Source organism: Streptopelia decaocto (assembly GCF_964273445.1).
Source record: "Streptopelia decaocto genome assembly, chromosome: 7".
NCBI lineage: Eukaryota > Metazoa > Chordata > Aves > Columbiformes > Columbidae > Streptopelia > Streptopelia decaocto.
Window position 1 is genome coordinate 40,403,538 of NC_138661.1, and position 14,130 is coordinate 40,417,667.

At 48.0% G+C, this 14,130-nt stretch overlaps 1 protein-coding gene across 4 annotated transcripts in view; it reads right to left on the minus strand.

The window, feature by feature from the left end:
* Window positions 1-14,130, minus strand: part of MAPKBP1 (mitogen-activated protein kinase binding protein 1) — a 104,699-nt gene that overhangs the window by 90,328 nt on the left and 241 nt on the right. Inside the window, exons 1-2 of one of the 4 annotated variants that reach the window (XM_082059350.1) lie at window positions 13,643-13,890; window positions 12,457-12,800 (exon numbers count right to left, since the gene is read on the minus strand). In XM_082059350.1, the coding sequence (XP_081915476.1) occupies window positions 12,457-12,573 (117 nt within the window). In that variant the 5' untranslated portion in view covers window positions 12,574-12,800; window positions 13,643-13,890. Of the gene's footprint in view, window positions 1-12,456; window positions 12,801-13,642; window positions 13,891-14,130 lie in introns of those variants that run through there. The other 3 variants (XM_082059346.1, XM_082059348.1, XM_082059347.1) reach the window with 3 other exon arrangements.

The following is a 14,130-nucleotide window of genomic DNA, read 5'->3' on the forward strand; positions in this document are numbered from 1 at the left end:
CGGGTACAAAAGAAAAACAGAATTTCCCTGGTTAACTCTGCAATTAGAGGATGGGAAACAAAGAAACAGAAACAGACTCTGTTTCATTCTTCACAGGACTGGTTAGCAACATGCCCTGAGAATATGGATTAATGGACAAAATGCAGCTGAGTTGGTCAAAACTACATTATGGAGACAACTGCATGATACACGTAACTCTATGTGTGTGCATGCCTTACATGCATGAAATGAGTCATCATACCTAAGACTCTGATCTTCCAATCAGCCACAGAGGCACTTATCTTTACATCCATTGGGTGAAATGCAATTACACTCACGTCACCTCACACAAAATTAAGCACATACTTAAGTATTCCCAGGAGTAGTGCCAGAGTTTGCATTCAGTTTTCTTTTAAACTCTTCAAAGTCACCACTACTGTAAAAATGTTACATGAAGAGTTGTACAAGACTTAGTGTACAATATCAGTATCACTTTATAAGCAGGGGAAAAACGTGGGTTGTAAGTTACTGTACTAACAGGCACACCAAGAAAACATACACTCAACCAGAACAGAATATGTTCTTCCTATTAAACACACACATGCAGAAAAACAGAAACATACTCATACCATCATCCAACCAGGCCCCAACATTTAAGTATGCTCTACAACACAAAATCCTGCTTGGCAGCTGTTTACAGAACTTTCCTTTCTGAGGATGTGAGAAAAGCATCCAAGTTAAATCACACTAGAGAGTGGGAGGGCAGGACATGGGACAGAACCCAGGCAGCAGACCTGGAAGTAAATTCCTCTTCCAGAGGGATGGCCACAACACATAGACAGCTTTCTCCCGCTGCCCAGAGACAAGACCTTCCACCCCAGCAAGAGAAATCACCCACTTTGGCATTTTATCATGGATTTTACTTCTAAGCCAGGGGTGTCAAACTCATTTTTACCGGGGGCCATATTTATATAGTCCTAAAATTACATTTGGCCCTTTGAAGGCAACCATGAGGCTGATGTGGCCCCCGCTGAAAATTAGTTTGACACCCCTGTATCTAAGCCCTTCCTTCTGCCCTAACTGCTTCCACAGCATACGCAGATCACTAATGACTTACAGTTCTTCCATCTCCTCAGGATGAGGGCTCCCTGACTCAACTAACCCCAAATGCTACAGAAACACACTTCAAGCCCACAGCTCCCTCCCCATAGCCCAGCATAGGAACACTAGCTCCTGTCTTCCTGGAGAGCTACAGCACTGTTTATACAGCCTCCTCCCCACCTCAGCCAGGGATGCTGGCTAAGGCAAGCTGGGTTGCTCCTCCCAGTACAACAGGCCCTACGTGCCAGAAAAAACTACTAGCAGAAAGAGTTTCTGTTGCTTGCCAACAAACCTTTAGGCAGTAGGTGATGAGTGTTCCCAATTGTTTTAAACCTCTGGAAAGCACTGACAGCAAAACTACATCCCTTATCACAGCAAGCCCTCTCCTATTCCCACTGGAACGGCACAGGGCTCTCCACAACAAGCAGTATTTCTCCACCTCTGGTGAACTCTGAGTTCCCCAGGTGCTGGGTGCCCTGTAAAATGCTGTTCTTGCACAAAAGAAAGATGTGGATTTTCCCAACCTAACAAGACAACTCAGTTCCCTCAGCAGAGATGCAGAGCTGGAAGCTGCTCAGTGCATCTCATGCAACCATATCCTCTGCCAGAGGACAGTGTTATTACTCAGTGCAACATGGTGCTCTCTTCCAGCCTTGCTGGTCAGCCTGGAACTTTGGTCACCAGAGCCCCACCACAAAGGACCAGACACTGTCTGCAGACACAGACACTGAGCATATTATATAGGGTTTGTCTAGACTGGAAGCTTGGTTTGTCTGTTTTTTCCAAAACCTGTGTTTAAATTAACCAGCATGGTCTTACCCAAGGGTACAGTCTCTGGGAAGAGCAGCAGGAGAGCTGTGCCCAGAGGAGCCTCCCAAACGCAGCAGCCGCCCGCTGCTCCCTGCCAGGGGGTAAATATAGCGCCGCGCACATGGCGCGCCACGGCAGCGGGGTGGGGGGCGGGGCCATAACGCCCCGCCCCCCGCCCCGCATTGGGCGGGCGGTGTCTCCATGGCGACTGGCAGCAGCAAGCTCCGCCCCTCCCGCGGCAGCGCACGGGGAGCCGGCCCGGCCGGAGAGGAACCCACCCGAAAGAGAGACGGGCGCGGGCGGGGACCAAGCGAGGGCAGAAGGAGCACGACCCCCCTGCGAAGTTGCCAGCAAGCAGCCAGGGCGGTCCGGGCAACTGCAGCCTGCTCTGGTGCTGCGTCGCCCACCGGCTCTTGCCTTTGCTCCAGCAAGCCTTGCACGAGGCCATACATCAGCCCGCTAGCCATTTTATTAACGGTCATGTTTACATTCAGACACTCCTGGGTAGAGATGTTCATTCCAAGGACCTGGAGTAGCTCCGATGAGCAGCAGACATAGTCCAGGTGCTGCATCTTCTGCCACCGACCATGCTCTGTTTTCCACCAATGGCTCCATCAAAAAACTGTTTATCAGGGCTCCTGGACATCAAAAAGCTTATCTGCAGCCCTGCTACAGAAAATGGGCCAAGAACTTTGCAAAGCAAGCCACTCATCATAACAGCGGTGCAGGAGACCCACTCTTACAGAAGTTACAGGCAAAACCACAGCCAAAGCAGTCAGTGACAAAGTTGAAGGCAGACACCTCTAATGCCACCACCCGACCCCCAGCCTCCCCCAGCACCAGTCATTCACGCTACTGATTGCGTGTAAAATACATCTCAACAGCTGAGCTCAAGCAGCCTGCAGAGACATGCAGCACAAACCGTGGATTACCAGGGAGGGAGATTATCCTCCGGTGTGTGAAAATGTGGAATCCCAATTGCAGCCTCAAAAGCAGCTCGAGGCTTTAGAAATAACTTTGAACATTGAGTTATGCCATGCATTCATCATAAATATTTGTTAATGTATTTCAGTAAAAGCATTTTATGTCATCTTGTCCCCACTCCCCTCCACCACCAGCCCCTTGCAGGGTTCGAGGCGCAGGCTGGACAAACACTCTCCAGCCAGCCCACACAGTCAAGCGAGATACACAGAACCTTTTTTGAAGCCCGTCTGGCCACAATTCAGTCCAAGAAAACCAGGTGAGCTGGGGCCAGATGGGCTTAAACAAACAAAGCAGATCCCAAATTTGTCAGTTCCAGTTTACAGTCAGCAATGCTTCTGGACTCAGCTGCTCGAGAAGGATGACACCCCAAAGCAGGTTTGAAACAACTGCGCTTGGGACCACTGTATCTAGTTCAAAACTGGGAGATAAGCCAAATGCAAGGAGTTACGCAGCTGTTTTAAAGCCCTGGATGCTGGGACACTTTGCAGTAAGTGGATAAGTATCCTGTCTGTTATACATTGAGGGAAAAAAAAAAAAAGAGGCCCAGTGACAGTGGAGCACAGAACCCAAAACCATTAACTGCATTTAAAAAAAATGCAGAGCTCTGTTTCAAGGTCTACTCTACGTTTACACATCTCAGCAGCACAGAAGCATTGGTGAGAAGCATGATTAACATCACTCTTAGCCCCAACAAAGCTCTTGCAGAAGACACTAATATTTATGCAATATAAGTGGCAAAAAGAAGTCCTTTTACTGGTATAGCCTGTTTCTTTGAGGGACAGGATCATTCAATGGACTCTTCTGATGCAGTGTCACCATTAAGACAGCTTGTTGTGGAAGCTCTGCTTGCAAATTGGTTCTAACAGAGGCAAGTGCTTGGCCAAATACACCCTTACACTCATGCCCATTCTGGATACCATGGACACCATCCCCATCTCCTTTTGGTCCAGGTCATGGCTCCAGAGCATGGCCACAGATGAAGCACAGAGCACAGCAAGTTCTGACCACCACGAGCAGTCACCAAAGGAGGCAGCTCTTGCACACACTCCTTTCACCCTCAGTCCTATTCAGTGTTTCAACAACTCCAGCATCTAAATTGCATTAGGGACCATGTAATGAACTCAGGCTCCTTTGGTGAAAAGTCCTGGGCACGACAGTGGTGGGGCTTTAGGTGTTTGTTCTTTTTTTGGGTGGTTTTTTTTTTTTGCAAATGAAAGCATCCCTAGTACAAACAAGACTTCAAAGGCAAGTATCCCCTTACGTGCTACTCAAATGTGAGCAACCAATTTCAAAGCCGTTGGGAGAGCTCAAAGGCTACCACTGTTGAGCAAAGGAAACAGAGCTAGCAAACACTTCAATACTGGCACTTCAAACAACAACTGCCCGGTGTGGGGCCTCTCTGTCCATAGGGAAGGGTTTCTGAACTGGCAGCACTGATTTTTCACAGTGCCTGCTTGGAAGAAAAACTGGAGTAGGGCTCTTTACAAGTCTCTATTCTTGAATCCACTGACACTGCCATAAAGTTGTTTTCTCCTTCTTTCACAAACTCCTCCATTTGCCTGCTCTTGAGCAATTTGTTTGTGTTGTAACTCTCTGCTACTATGCAACTTCCAGTGATCTATTTTCTTCCAGAGAAAGGAGTCTCTCTGGATCTATGATGGGGGAAGTTCCAGTCTAACTATTCAAAGTGTTTGGGAGATGCAGAAATTAAAGAACCATCCCTGTAAGGAAGTAATGTCATTGTTCAAATTCCACCAGGTAAGAAATCTTATATTAGTTGTTAAATCAAATTAACCTTCTCAACCAATTGTGAATTTTAATACTGTATTTGGGAGAACAAGCAAGACTGGCTTTTATTGCTGCTGGCTTGGAAACACCAAATACAACAGCAGTTCACAGTCTTTTCTATAATACTATTTTCAATCAGAGTTTCCCCACAGTAACTAACAACAGTACTGGTCTCCTGGGACACCAGCAAAATTACAAGGCTTACTGGGGCTTCCACAGCTCTAATTCATATAGTGCTTAATCTGCTTGAGCGTGTTGGAAAGTCAGCATCACTAGAGCTACTGAAATCACTAGTGACAATGGAACCAAGTCAGCCTTTAAAACAGACCAGTTTGGGGACTTTTAAGCAAATAATCCTAAATGAACACACAGTCCACACATGGGAGAGATAAGAAACATCCCTGGTAATCTGCAAAAGACTGGGCTTTGTGGCTAAGGCTAAGATTTGGCCTCAGAGGATCAGGATACAATTTCTAGGTCTGCCTCAGACTTCCTGTGGGAGTTCGTAGCCATGTCTGTATAGGAAAAGCATGTCTTGTTCCCCACATACTTTTTATTTTTATTTTTTTTTAAGCCTGAAGATCCTCTCAGCTGGGTCTACTTTTATCACATCTGTCCAATCCTCACCAAAGCAAGGTAGAAATGGGATGCTCCTGCAGTCAATGGTCATTCAAATACTAGCAGCGACTCATCTTTACACTAATATTTTTGAAGACAGACCGCATGGCACAGATCCACAGCTGGTTACAACAGCCACAGGCCTCAGCTGTATTTTCCTTGCACAACATGCAGGAGTGCTCAGGGCAAGGCTATGCAGCACTGTGGTGAAAGGAAACAGTGGGAGGTTTTTCGGAATTGCAGTAGCCACCCTTTTTGTGGGTACAGCCTCAGCAGAGCCCGCAGGGTTTTAGGCACAGGGACCAGCCCACATCTGGAGCTGGAAACCAGAGCAGAGAGCATGCTGCAACCCTGCTGTGCACATAGAGGAGCCCTTGGAAACTTCCAGCTCTGCGGAGGCAGGTACATCAGACACAAACAGAAGCCTGAAGTGACTGAAACTGGACTTGGTGCTAGTTAATTATTCAGACCTTAGCAGGGATCACTCCACACTAATGTCAGGGCTTCATTCTACTAAGTGCTGTTTGAGCACCATGTAGGCACCACTCCCTGCCTCAAAGATCAAGAAAAGGGGCCTTTTAAAAAAGCCAAAGGCCAACTAGGACATTGTGTTTGCTTTCACTCTCACAGAGAAAACTGTACCAAGGCTAATCAAGCAACTTCTTTCTAAGACCTGATCAAGAGGAAGCAAACTCTCTTCTTAGCTCTGCTGAGCCAATAAAATGATGGCCGCTACTTTCTCAGCTGGAAATGGAAGTGAAGCCCTGCAGTTGCTCTCCAGTAGACAGAGAGAGTGAAAAAATATACAAGTCATTTTACAGGCACTTGCAGACCCTTGATGATACAAAAGCAGCTAGTGGTCCAACCTGGCCTGACTCCCAACCAACTCCAACTTCAGCTGTTCTGCCCTACTGAAACAAATGAGGTGATACACCACAGGTAGTACCAAGCACATGGCTAGTGAAACAGATGGTACACCTTGGAGGAGGTCTCTTTCCACTGTGTCTGTGGCTGCCTTTCTCCACCAGCCCTCCCTGTACCACAGTGAACAAGAGCTCTGACCATCAAGCAGCAAATGTACCACCTGCAACAACTCTGACCAGCCCTGACCTCTGCCATCTTACCACCCCAGCCAGGTCTTTGACAAAACACTACATGCTTCATAGCCCAGTGCAGAACAACAACCCCACAAGCAAAAGGCAGTCATCAGTCTATATGTGTACAGCTTAACCAGCACAGCAGGGACAGAGTAAAACCTGCTTACAATTCTCTCCAGCCAGGTTAGCTAAGTCCCATGTGCTTTCTCAGAATATCCAGCTCATCTGAAGGAGGTGAAGAACAGCATGCAAGGCAAGACCTCAGCAGCATTAAAGGTAAGCAGCATATGACCACCCAGGCAAAGCAATAACCATTTAGACCCACCCAGCAAATGATCTGGTTTGTGTTATTCAACTACACTCCAACTGTTAGTATATCATCGCTCTCCCTCTACCATGGAGAGATCTTCCTGCTGTCTTTCACGGTAAAGACAACACATTATTTAGGAGTGGATAGAAGGGTGGATCTTTCCAGCAATCTTGTCTCAGGACTGGTAAGAAGGATGACAGTGGTTCCTGAATAAAGTTGCAGGCTACAAAACCAAACATGTTTAATTGCTATATGCCTTTATATGCACCATACTTCAAGAACCAAAAGCAATTGGTGCTGTAGTCCACCAGCAGAAAAACTTTGGCTCTGATATGCCCTGTGGCTGTAAGTCACATTTAACATACATGTTCAGCTCCAGTTCAGGCCAGGAGAGCTAGCCAGATCATCCTGTAATTTCAGGACAAGGCATAAAACACATAGAGCAAAGAAAGGAGCAAGGAAAACCTGTGTATGAAATTGTTAACAAACACAGAGTCATCTTGAGCACCATGTATTTGAGGATGGAGAAGAGGGGACCAGAGCAGCCCAGCAGGGAAGCATTCAGGCCCTGAGCTATGACACTCTCAGTTCTTCCTCTGATTCTACGCACAGATACAGGTATGCCACTGAAATGCAGGTCTGGCTATCAAGAAACTAACCAGCCTTTGTTCCCTGCTTTAAGAGACACTATTGTAAGCCTGACCAGAGACAGACATGAAAACCCTTCTATCTCTGGACAGCAGCCCCTAAGCTGTTGAAGCAATTGGATGTGTTTAGACTGAGCAATGCAGACCTGAGAGAGAGATCCATAGCTATCAGCCAGGGCCAAGCAACATTCATGGATGATGAAACAGAACAGGCACAGCAGCAGAAGGCCAGACAAGGGTTAGATCCATCCTCTCAGCTGTGCCACTGGCTCCACCAGTCCCAGAGCTGATGGTCTGAGCACTGCTCAGATTCCAGTGGAGTGGAGAAGGGGAATAGGGCAATACTGTGCTAAACAGGTCCTCAAAAGCACCATCATAATGTAAAAGACCCTTCCAAATCCTGCCAAAACAAGAGCTTGTGACAGCACCAGACAGGCTGCTCTCTACCTCACCCACACAGCCAGGCTGCTCAGCCCTGCATCTAGCTCCCTGGGAAATGCTGCCCACAAGGAACCCAGCAGGTTCTGCTGCTGCAGGACCAAGCTGTTCCCAAAGACTTACAAAGAATCCCACTCCACAACAAGCCTCAGCGGCACCTTAAACAGTTTAATAAGAGGTGATGATTTTTTAAGTATTTATATCAGTGAATCAAACTTTTGTACTTTTTGGTTCTGTTCCAGTTCAAGTTCAGCAATTCTCTGCTGATCTGGTTAAGACCAGTAGTGGTCTAAACTGATTCGTGTTGGGAGTTATAATATTTTCAGACAAAAAGGACTCAGTACTCAAGGCAGGAAGCTACAGCCAGGACAGCCTGTGTCCCGGACAGCTTGTGGTCCTAGCCGAGCCCTGCAGCTTCTCAGGGGACTGAGGAGCTGGAGAAGTGCTGGGAATGTGAGGGGCATGACAAGGCATGAGGGGTCTCAAGCTTCCGTGGATCTTCTTCCCTCTTAAATCTGTGCTTGTGCACATGCTGCTCACCAGCAGGACACATAGATACGCGTATGTGTTTCTGCTGCCCTAACCAGGGAGCTACCATCAGGCTGACAGGAGCCCAGAGGCTGGCAGTGAGAAAAATCCACACCTCACCAAAGGAGGATAGGAAACCCTGTCCCACTAGGAGCAACTTAGTCAGGGCTCATTTTCAGAACAAAAGCTCTCAGAAAGGTTTTGCAGAGCCCCCAGTCCAACTCAGCATCATGGAGCAGGAACAGGCACTCCAGCTGCACATGCTCACACAGCACTTGGTGGGGGGGAGACCACAATACAACAGTCCCTGTGCTGAATGGCTTCCTGCTGAGGAATGTCAGGTTTAGTCAAAGTGCTCTTTAAAACCCACAACTTGAAATATTTCTGGCTCAGAAAAAAAAAAAAAAAAAAAGAGAGATCAAAGAAACAAGCAGCAAATTCCAAATGTGTTTCTTTGACTCCCTGGCTTACCGTTTTAGGGAAAAGCCTGTAGCAGGTTTTGTAACAATTTGTTTCTACATTGACATTCCTAATCTGGTTTGACTAAGGATATCCCCCCCCCCCCCACAGCCTCTAGCATAGGCACCACTACATCAGTTAAAAAGTTTCTTATCTTTACAAGAGCAGAGCTTAACAATATGAACATCCCCTGCAGGAACTGCACCTGGTACATTACTTCTGTGAGCAGAGGGAGATTTGTGTAGCCAAGTTGCAGGGTACTGCAGCAACCAGGGCATTTTAGCAATGGGAGATGGCTCAACCCATAGCTTCCACACTGTCATGCTAGTGCTGCTTATTCAGATGCCACTTCAAAGGCAGTCGGTGCCCAGTTCTTAACTCTGTGTCTCTACTGGAATCACAAGCATGGTGACCAGATGCACAACTGGGTTTCTGGTAAGGCTAGTAATCCTCTAGAAATTGAACTCAGGCCAACCAACTTATCTGAGGAAATTCTAGCTTCCAGCCTCCACACTGACATGTTACAATCCCAACAATCAACAGACCTAGAATACAGTGACTTAAGTCTAGGTCTGTGTTGGTTCAACACAAAAAATGGAGATCTGGAGAGAATGGGAATTCAAGTGAATTCAAGCCATGAACAGCAGAAGGAAAAAAAAAAAAAAAAAAAAAACGTCTAAACACAGAGCTAGTCACAAAGCAACAAAAATCAAGGCTCCCACAAAACAAGTTATTTTCCAAAAGCAGCGACAAAACCAAGCACTACATCCAATTTGTCAATAAGATTTATTTAATGAGCTCCCACTCCCTCCCCTTATTTTTTTATATATATTTATTTATTTATTTTTAATATCTGTGATTATGTATTGGTTCCTTAGTTTTACTCCTGCAGAGATCTCCTGGGGCTGCACAGTAAAACCGCGCATTAATTATAGGCAAGAAATAAGTCCTAATAAAAGTCACAAAACAAGTTCTGTCTTGTACAGCTCCCAAGTAACACATGGCATGTCCTGCACAGCCCTCATGCAAAATTATCTGTATTTACCCACACTCCCCTTTCCAGAGCAATGCACAAACAGGTCTCTGCAGAGCCAGCCTCCCACAGCCTGCCCACGTCCAGCCCAGCCTTACATGGCTGCTTCACTGAAAGGAGACAGTTTGCACAGGGCTTCTCTTCAGCACAACAAATTGCCCCAGAGGTCTGTCCCTCACCACTGAGACAGCCTGGCAGGCCTCACACGGCCAAAGGGTTGTTTAGGAAAGAGCAAGGACACTTCTCACTGGAGGGGAAAAATCACAGCTCGTGGACATCAAGGCAGTGTCACTGAGGGTGCTTAAATTGAGCAGCTGGTTGCAATAAAAGCCTGAGGGACTCAGGAACCATGGAGCTGTTGAGAGCTTGCTCTTCACCTACATCTGCATGTGCAAAGCACAATATCACCTTTCAGGCACTAGTCTAAGGCAACAATCCTGTTCTGTCCTATGTAACCAAACAGCACTCAGCCAAGATTACTAGCCAAAGCTATCGGCTTTATAGGCCCATCCATACATCCACATGAGTTACACGCATCTCTTGGAGCAGTCATTTCTCAAAAAGTCCAAGAGACAAAGATGCCTGGAAAAGCCATCCCTGCAGCTCCGCAGAGATTCTTCAGGAGCGATGTGTATGATGCTCAATTTCAGTACCAAGGGATTTATATTCACACCAAATAACAGACTGAGAGGATCTGTTCCCTGCTATTTTAAAAAAGTAGGGTTTCTCTCACCATGGAAGGCAAAGGAACACACACGTGGCAGGGGGAGCATCTCCACAGATATCAAACTCCGGAAGTTCTTCCGTTGGATCTTGGATAAGGGGCTCACTCCTTTCTGCCCCGACCACCCCAGCTGTCCCACTGAAGGCAGGACATAACTCATTTGAGGGAAATTCAGAGCAGATTGCTTTGGGAAACCAACACCAGCATTCCTTCCTCATCATGGCAAATTGCTTCTACTAGCAAATTCCCCAGCAGCACCCTTGCATCTCACTGATTAATTGCTGTTACTAATAAGATACACAAAATCGAGCCCTCAAACCCTAATCTGATGGTGTAGAATGAATCCATTATATTCCCACGGGATCCAACAGCCCTGGCTGTACATTGGGAAGCAGCATAAGGGACACAATGGAGCTCTTCCAAAAGGCACATGTAAGGAAAAGGAAAAACAAACAAACAAACAAACAAACAAACAAAGAACAAGTTCCAGAGAATACCTGGGGATTATGGGGATTATAGAAGCAGGTCCCAGCTCTGAAAAGGAGTAGGCAGACCTCAGCTCCTTTTCACAGAGCCAGAATCCAACGCTCACTGTACATGGCAGTACAGGTGGCTTTTGGCTTTTTTGACAGAAGTCTCTGCAGAATATGGATCAACGAACTCGAACTGCTCTTCAGCAACAGCTACAAAGCATGTTTCAGTGGCAGTTCACAAGCTGCATTAAATGCAGCACATGCATGCACAGGCACACACTGAGGTCATGCACAAACACCAAGGACTCTCCTCTAGACAGCTCGGAGGAAGCCAAGCAGGTTTTTCGCTTGCTTTGCAAGGGAAGAATATTGTGTTCCTTGGTATTAAACAGGCATCTCAGGGGACCTCTGACCTGAACCACAGTTTTGAGAATAGGATTTCACGCTGGGACTGACCATTAGATAAAGTGTCGTGTATTTCCCCTGCAGTTTTTACACGCTCCTCACTCCAGCAGCTAACTTTTGAAGCATTACTGTTCTGAGACAAATGAACGCACTTTGCAGTCATGGATTACAAGAATTTCTTATTTATTAGTGAGTTTTCACAAAGGGGGAGGGATTAAGCTCTCTATTTATGGACAGAAAGAGCTATGCAAAGGCTGAGTGACTTGCCCAGAGTTACAAGTGAATCAGTGGCAGGGACAGCAGGATGTACCCTGACTCAGAGGCGCCTGCTGTCAGCACAAGGCAATGCCACCCAGACCTTCTTCTCCCTGCAGGCGGGGTTAAGTCATCCTCCTCTCCTCATGACACCAGTCAATTCCCAGTGAGTGACTATCTGTCAGGAGTTCTCCACAACGCCAAGAAGAATGATGGATTTTTTTCAGGTTAGAAGCCCTTATACCCCAGGTAAGACATCCCCAAGGGAAGGGATCTGAGGCACACAAAGGAGGAACATGGAGAAAAGGGCATCCCAGGCCTGGAGAACACAGATCCCACCTGAACAATCACCTCCAAGACACACCTCACATCCTACATCTTTCAGACCAGCCTACCCTTCTCACATGCTCATAGAACTCTCCTTTGCAGGGCCAAGAACAATTGCTTACACAGAAGAACAGGTCTTTTGTGTATCGTTAGCTGCTGGTAACATGGAGGAAGAGGCAGTATCATGTTTCTCCTATCATCTGTAACAGCACCACACGCCACAGTGTGGGAAAACCCAAAAGCTTTCTGAGACAGACTGGATACACAAGCAAAAAGAGTGCGTTTCAGAAGAGCAACCTGGGCTTTAGCAAGGATCTCCAGCACAGTAGAGATCCCAATTAAAAGACAGACTACAATCACGTATTGGTTCCTCTGCATCACTCTACAGTTACACCAGGTCTCCCAAAGCAGTATTGTTAGTACAGATGGAACCTCAGGCAACAAAGTTAAAGCATGCTAGCCAAACCACACAGTACTCACCTTGCTGCCTATATCTTCACGCTTGTTCCCAGGCTTGCTTCTCCTTAGCTTAATGGAAGGGGAGCGAAGTAGATTTTTGATCCGACTTGTTATTGTAGACCCTTCGACCGACATCATCTCCAGGTGCCAGGAGGATATTCACCCCCCACACAAACTGTGCCTGGGAAACAAGCCCAGGTTTGAGGCAGAAATACTGATGTGCTCAGCTTTGCTTACACTTGTTCACATATCTCTCAGCGATTCTGCTCGGGAACTCCACTCCTGTTACACCGCAAAGCTATTCACAGAGGCTGGCAGACTTTCCTTTTGCAGATTCCAGAGGATCAAATCAGCAGTAATCTAAACTGAAAGATGCACCCATGGGTCAATACGACATTCGCAATAAATTCTAGTCTCATTCTTTGCAAGAAATGCCAAATGCAAGAGTTTATGATAATTGATGGGTGCGGTATTACTTATTCCCAGAGGCTTCCATGAAAATTATCATCCTTTTACTATTCATTAGCACATCTAAACCAATTCCCAGATCAAAAGTTTAGGTGTTTTACACTTCAGTATCATCTTATGACAAAGACAAAAATTCCCAGCACTGGAGTCCATTAACAGGGTCCATCCAGCCCCTTGCTTTTGCTCCATACACACCCATTCCGCCTTAGGCTTCACAGTCTGGAAAGCACAACGCTGTACTTGATTATTGAACACCAATTCAGAGAAGCACACTGACAATAAACATGAGGGAGTTTTTAAGTCTCACAAATTTAGCTCTGCTTTAAGTATCCACATACATACAGTGGGTGCTATCTGATAATAAAGGCATACAGCATTTCACATCCTCACACCTTCTTTTTAAAAAGGGACCAACGAGGAACTGTAACCGCTGTCAACGATTTACAGACCCCCGGCTAAAACCTTCACCTTTCCCAAAGCTCCGGCGGTGAAGGAGGGAAGGGGGAAAAGAGGGATCCAGCCCAAGCCTGCAGTAAATTATCCTCCAGGCTTCCGTGCAAAATGGGGGCGGGGGGAAAGAGAGCGAGAAAGAGAGAAGGGGAGAGAGCGCGGAGCAGAGGAACGTTCAAGCCAGCACAGTCACAGCTGCTCTCCCCGCGGCGGCAGCACCGCGGGCTGGGGAGACGCGTCTCCTCCGCCCCCCCAGCCTAACCCGCCGAGTTAAACCTCTCTCTCCTACCTGGTGCCCAGGAGCAGCTCTGCCGCCGAGGCCGGCGACCACGGTGCCCCGCAGCGCCTGCCCAAGCAGCCGGCCGCCCCCGAGGAGGGGCCGCGGCGCGGGCCGCCCCCGCGGGCGGGGCGGGGGCCGTTCCCTCAGAGGCGGTGGCGGCAGCGAGGGGGCGGCCCCGCAGCCTCAGGCCTCGGCCAGAAGCGGGGGGCCGAGGCCGCCCGCCGAGCTCCGCGCCGGCCGCGGGAACCCATGGGCAAGCGCCCGCCCGCGCCGCGCCGCGCAGCCGCTCCCCCCGGCGGCCGCAGCACCGCCTGCAGCTCCAGGCCGGCCGGCCGGCCGCGCTACGGCGGCCCGCGCGGGTCAAAACGCGTCGCAGCGCGGAGGTGGGGGGCGGCGGAGGGAGGTGGACCGGCGCGGCAGAGGCTGGCGGCCGTTACTGGGCGACCCTTACCGGTGGAGATGGCCCTTAGCGGTGGCCGTTGCCAGGCTTTGGGGCT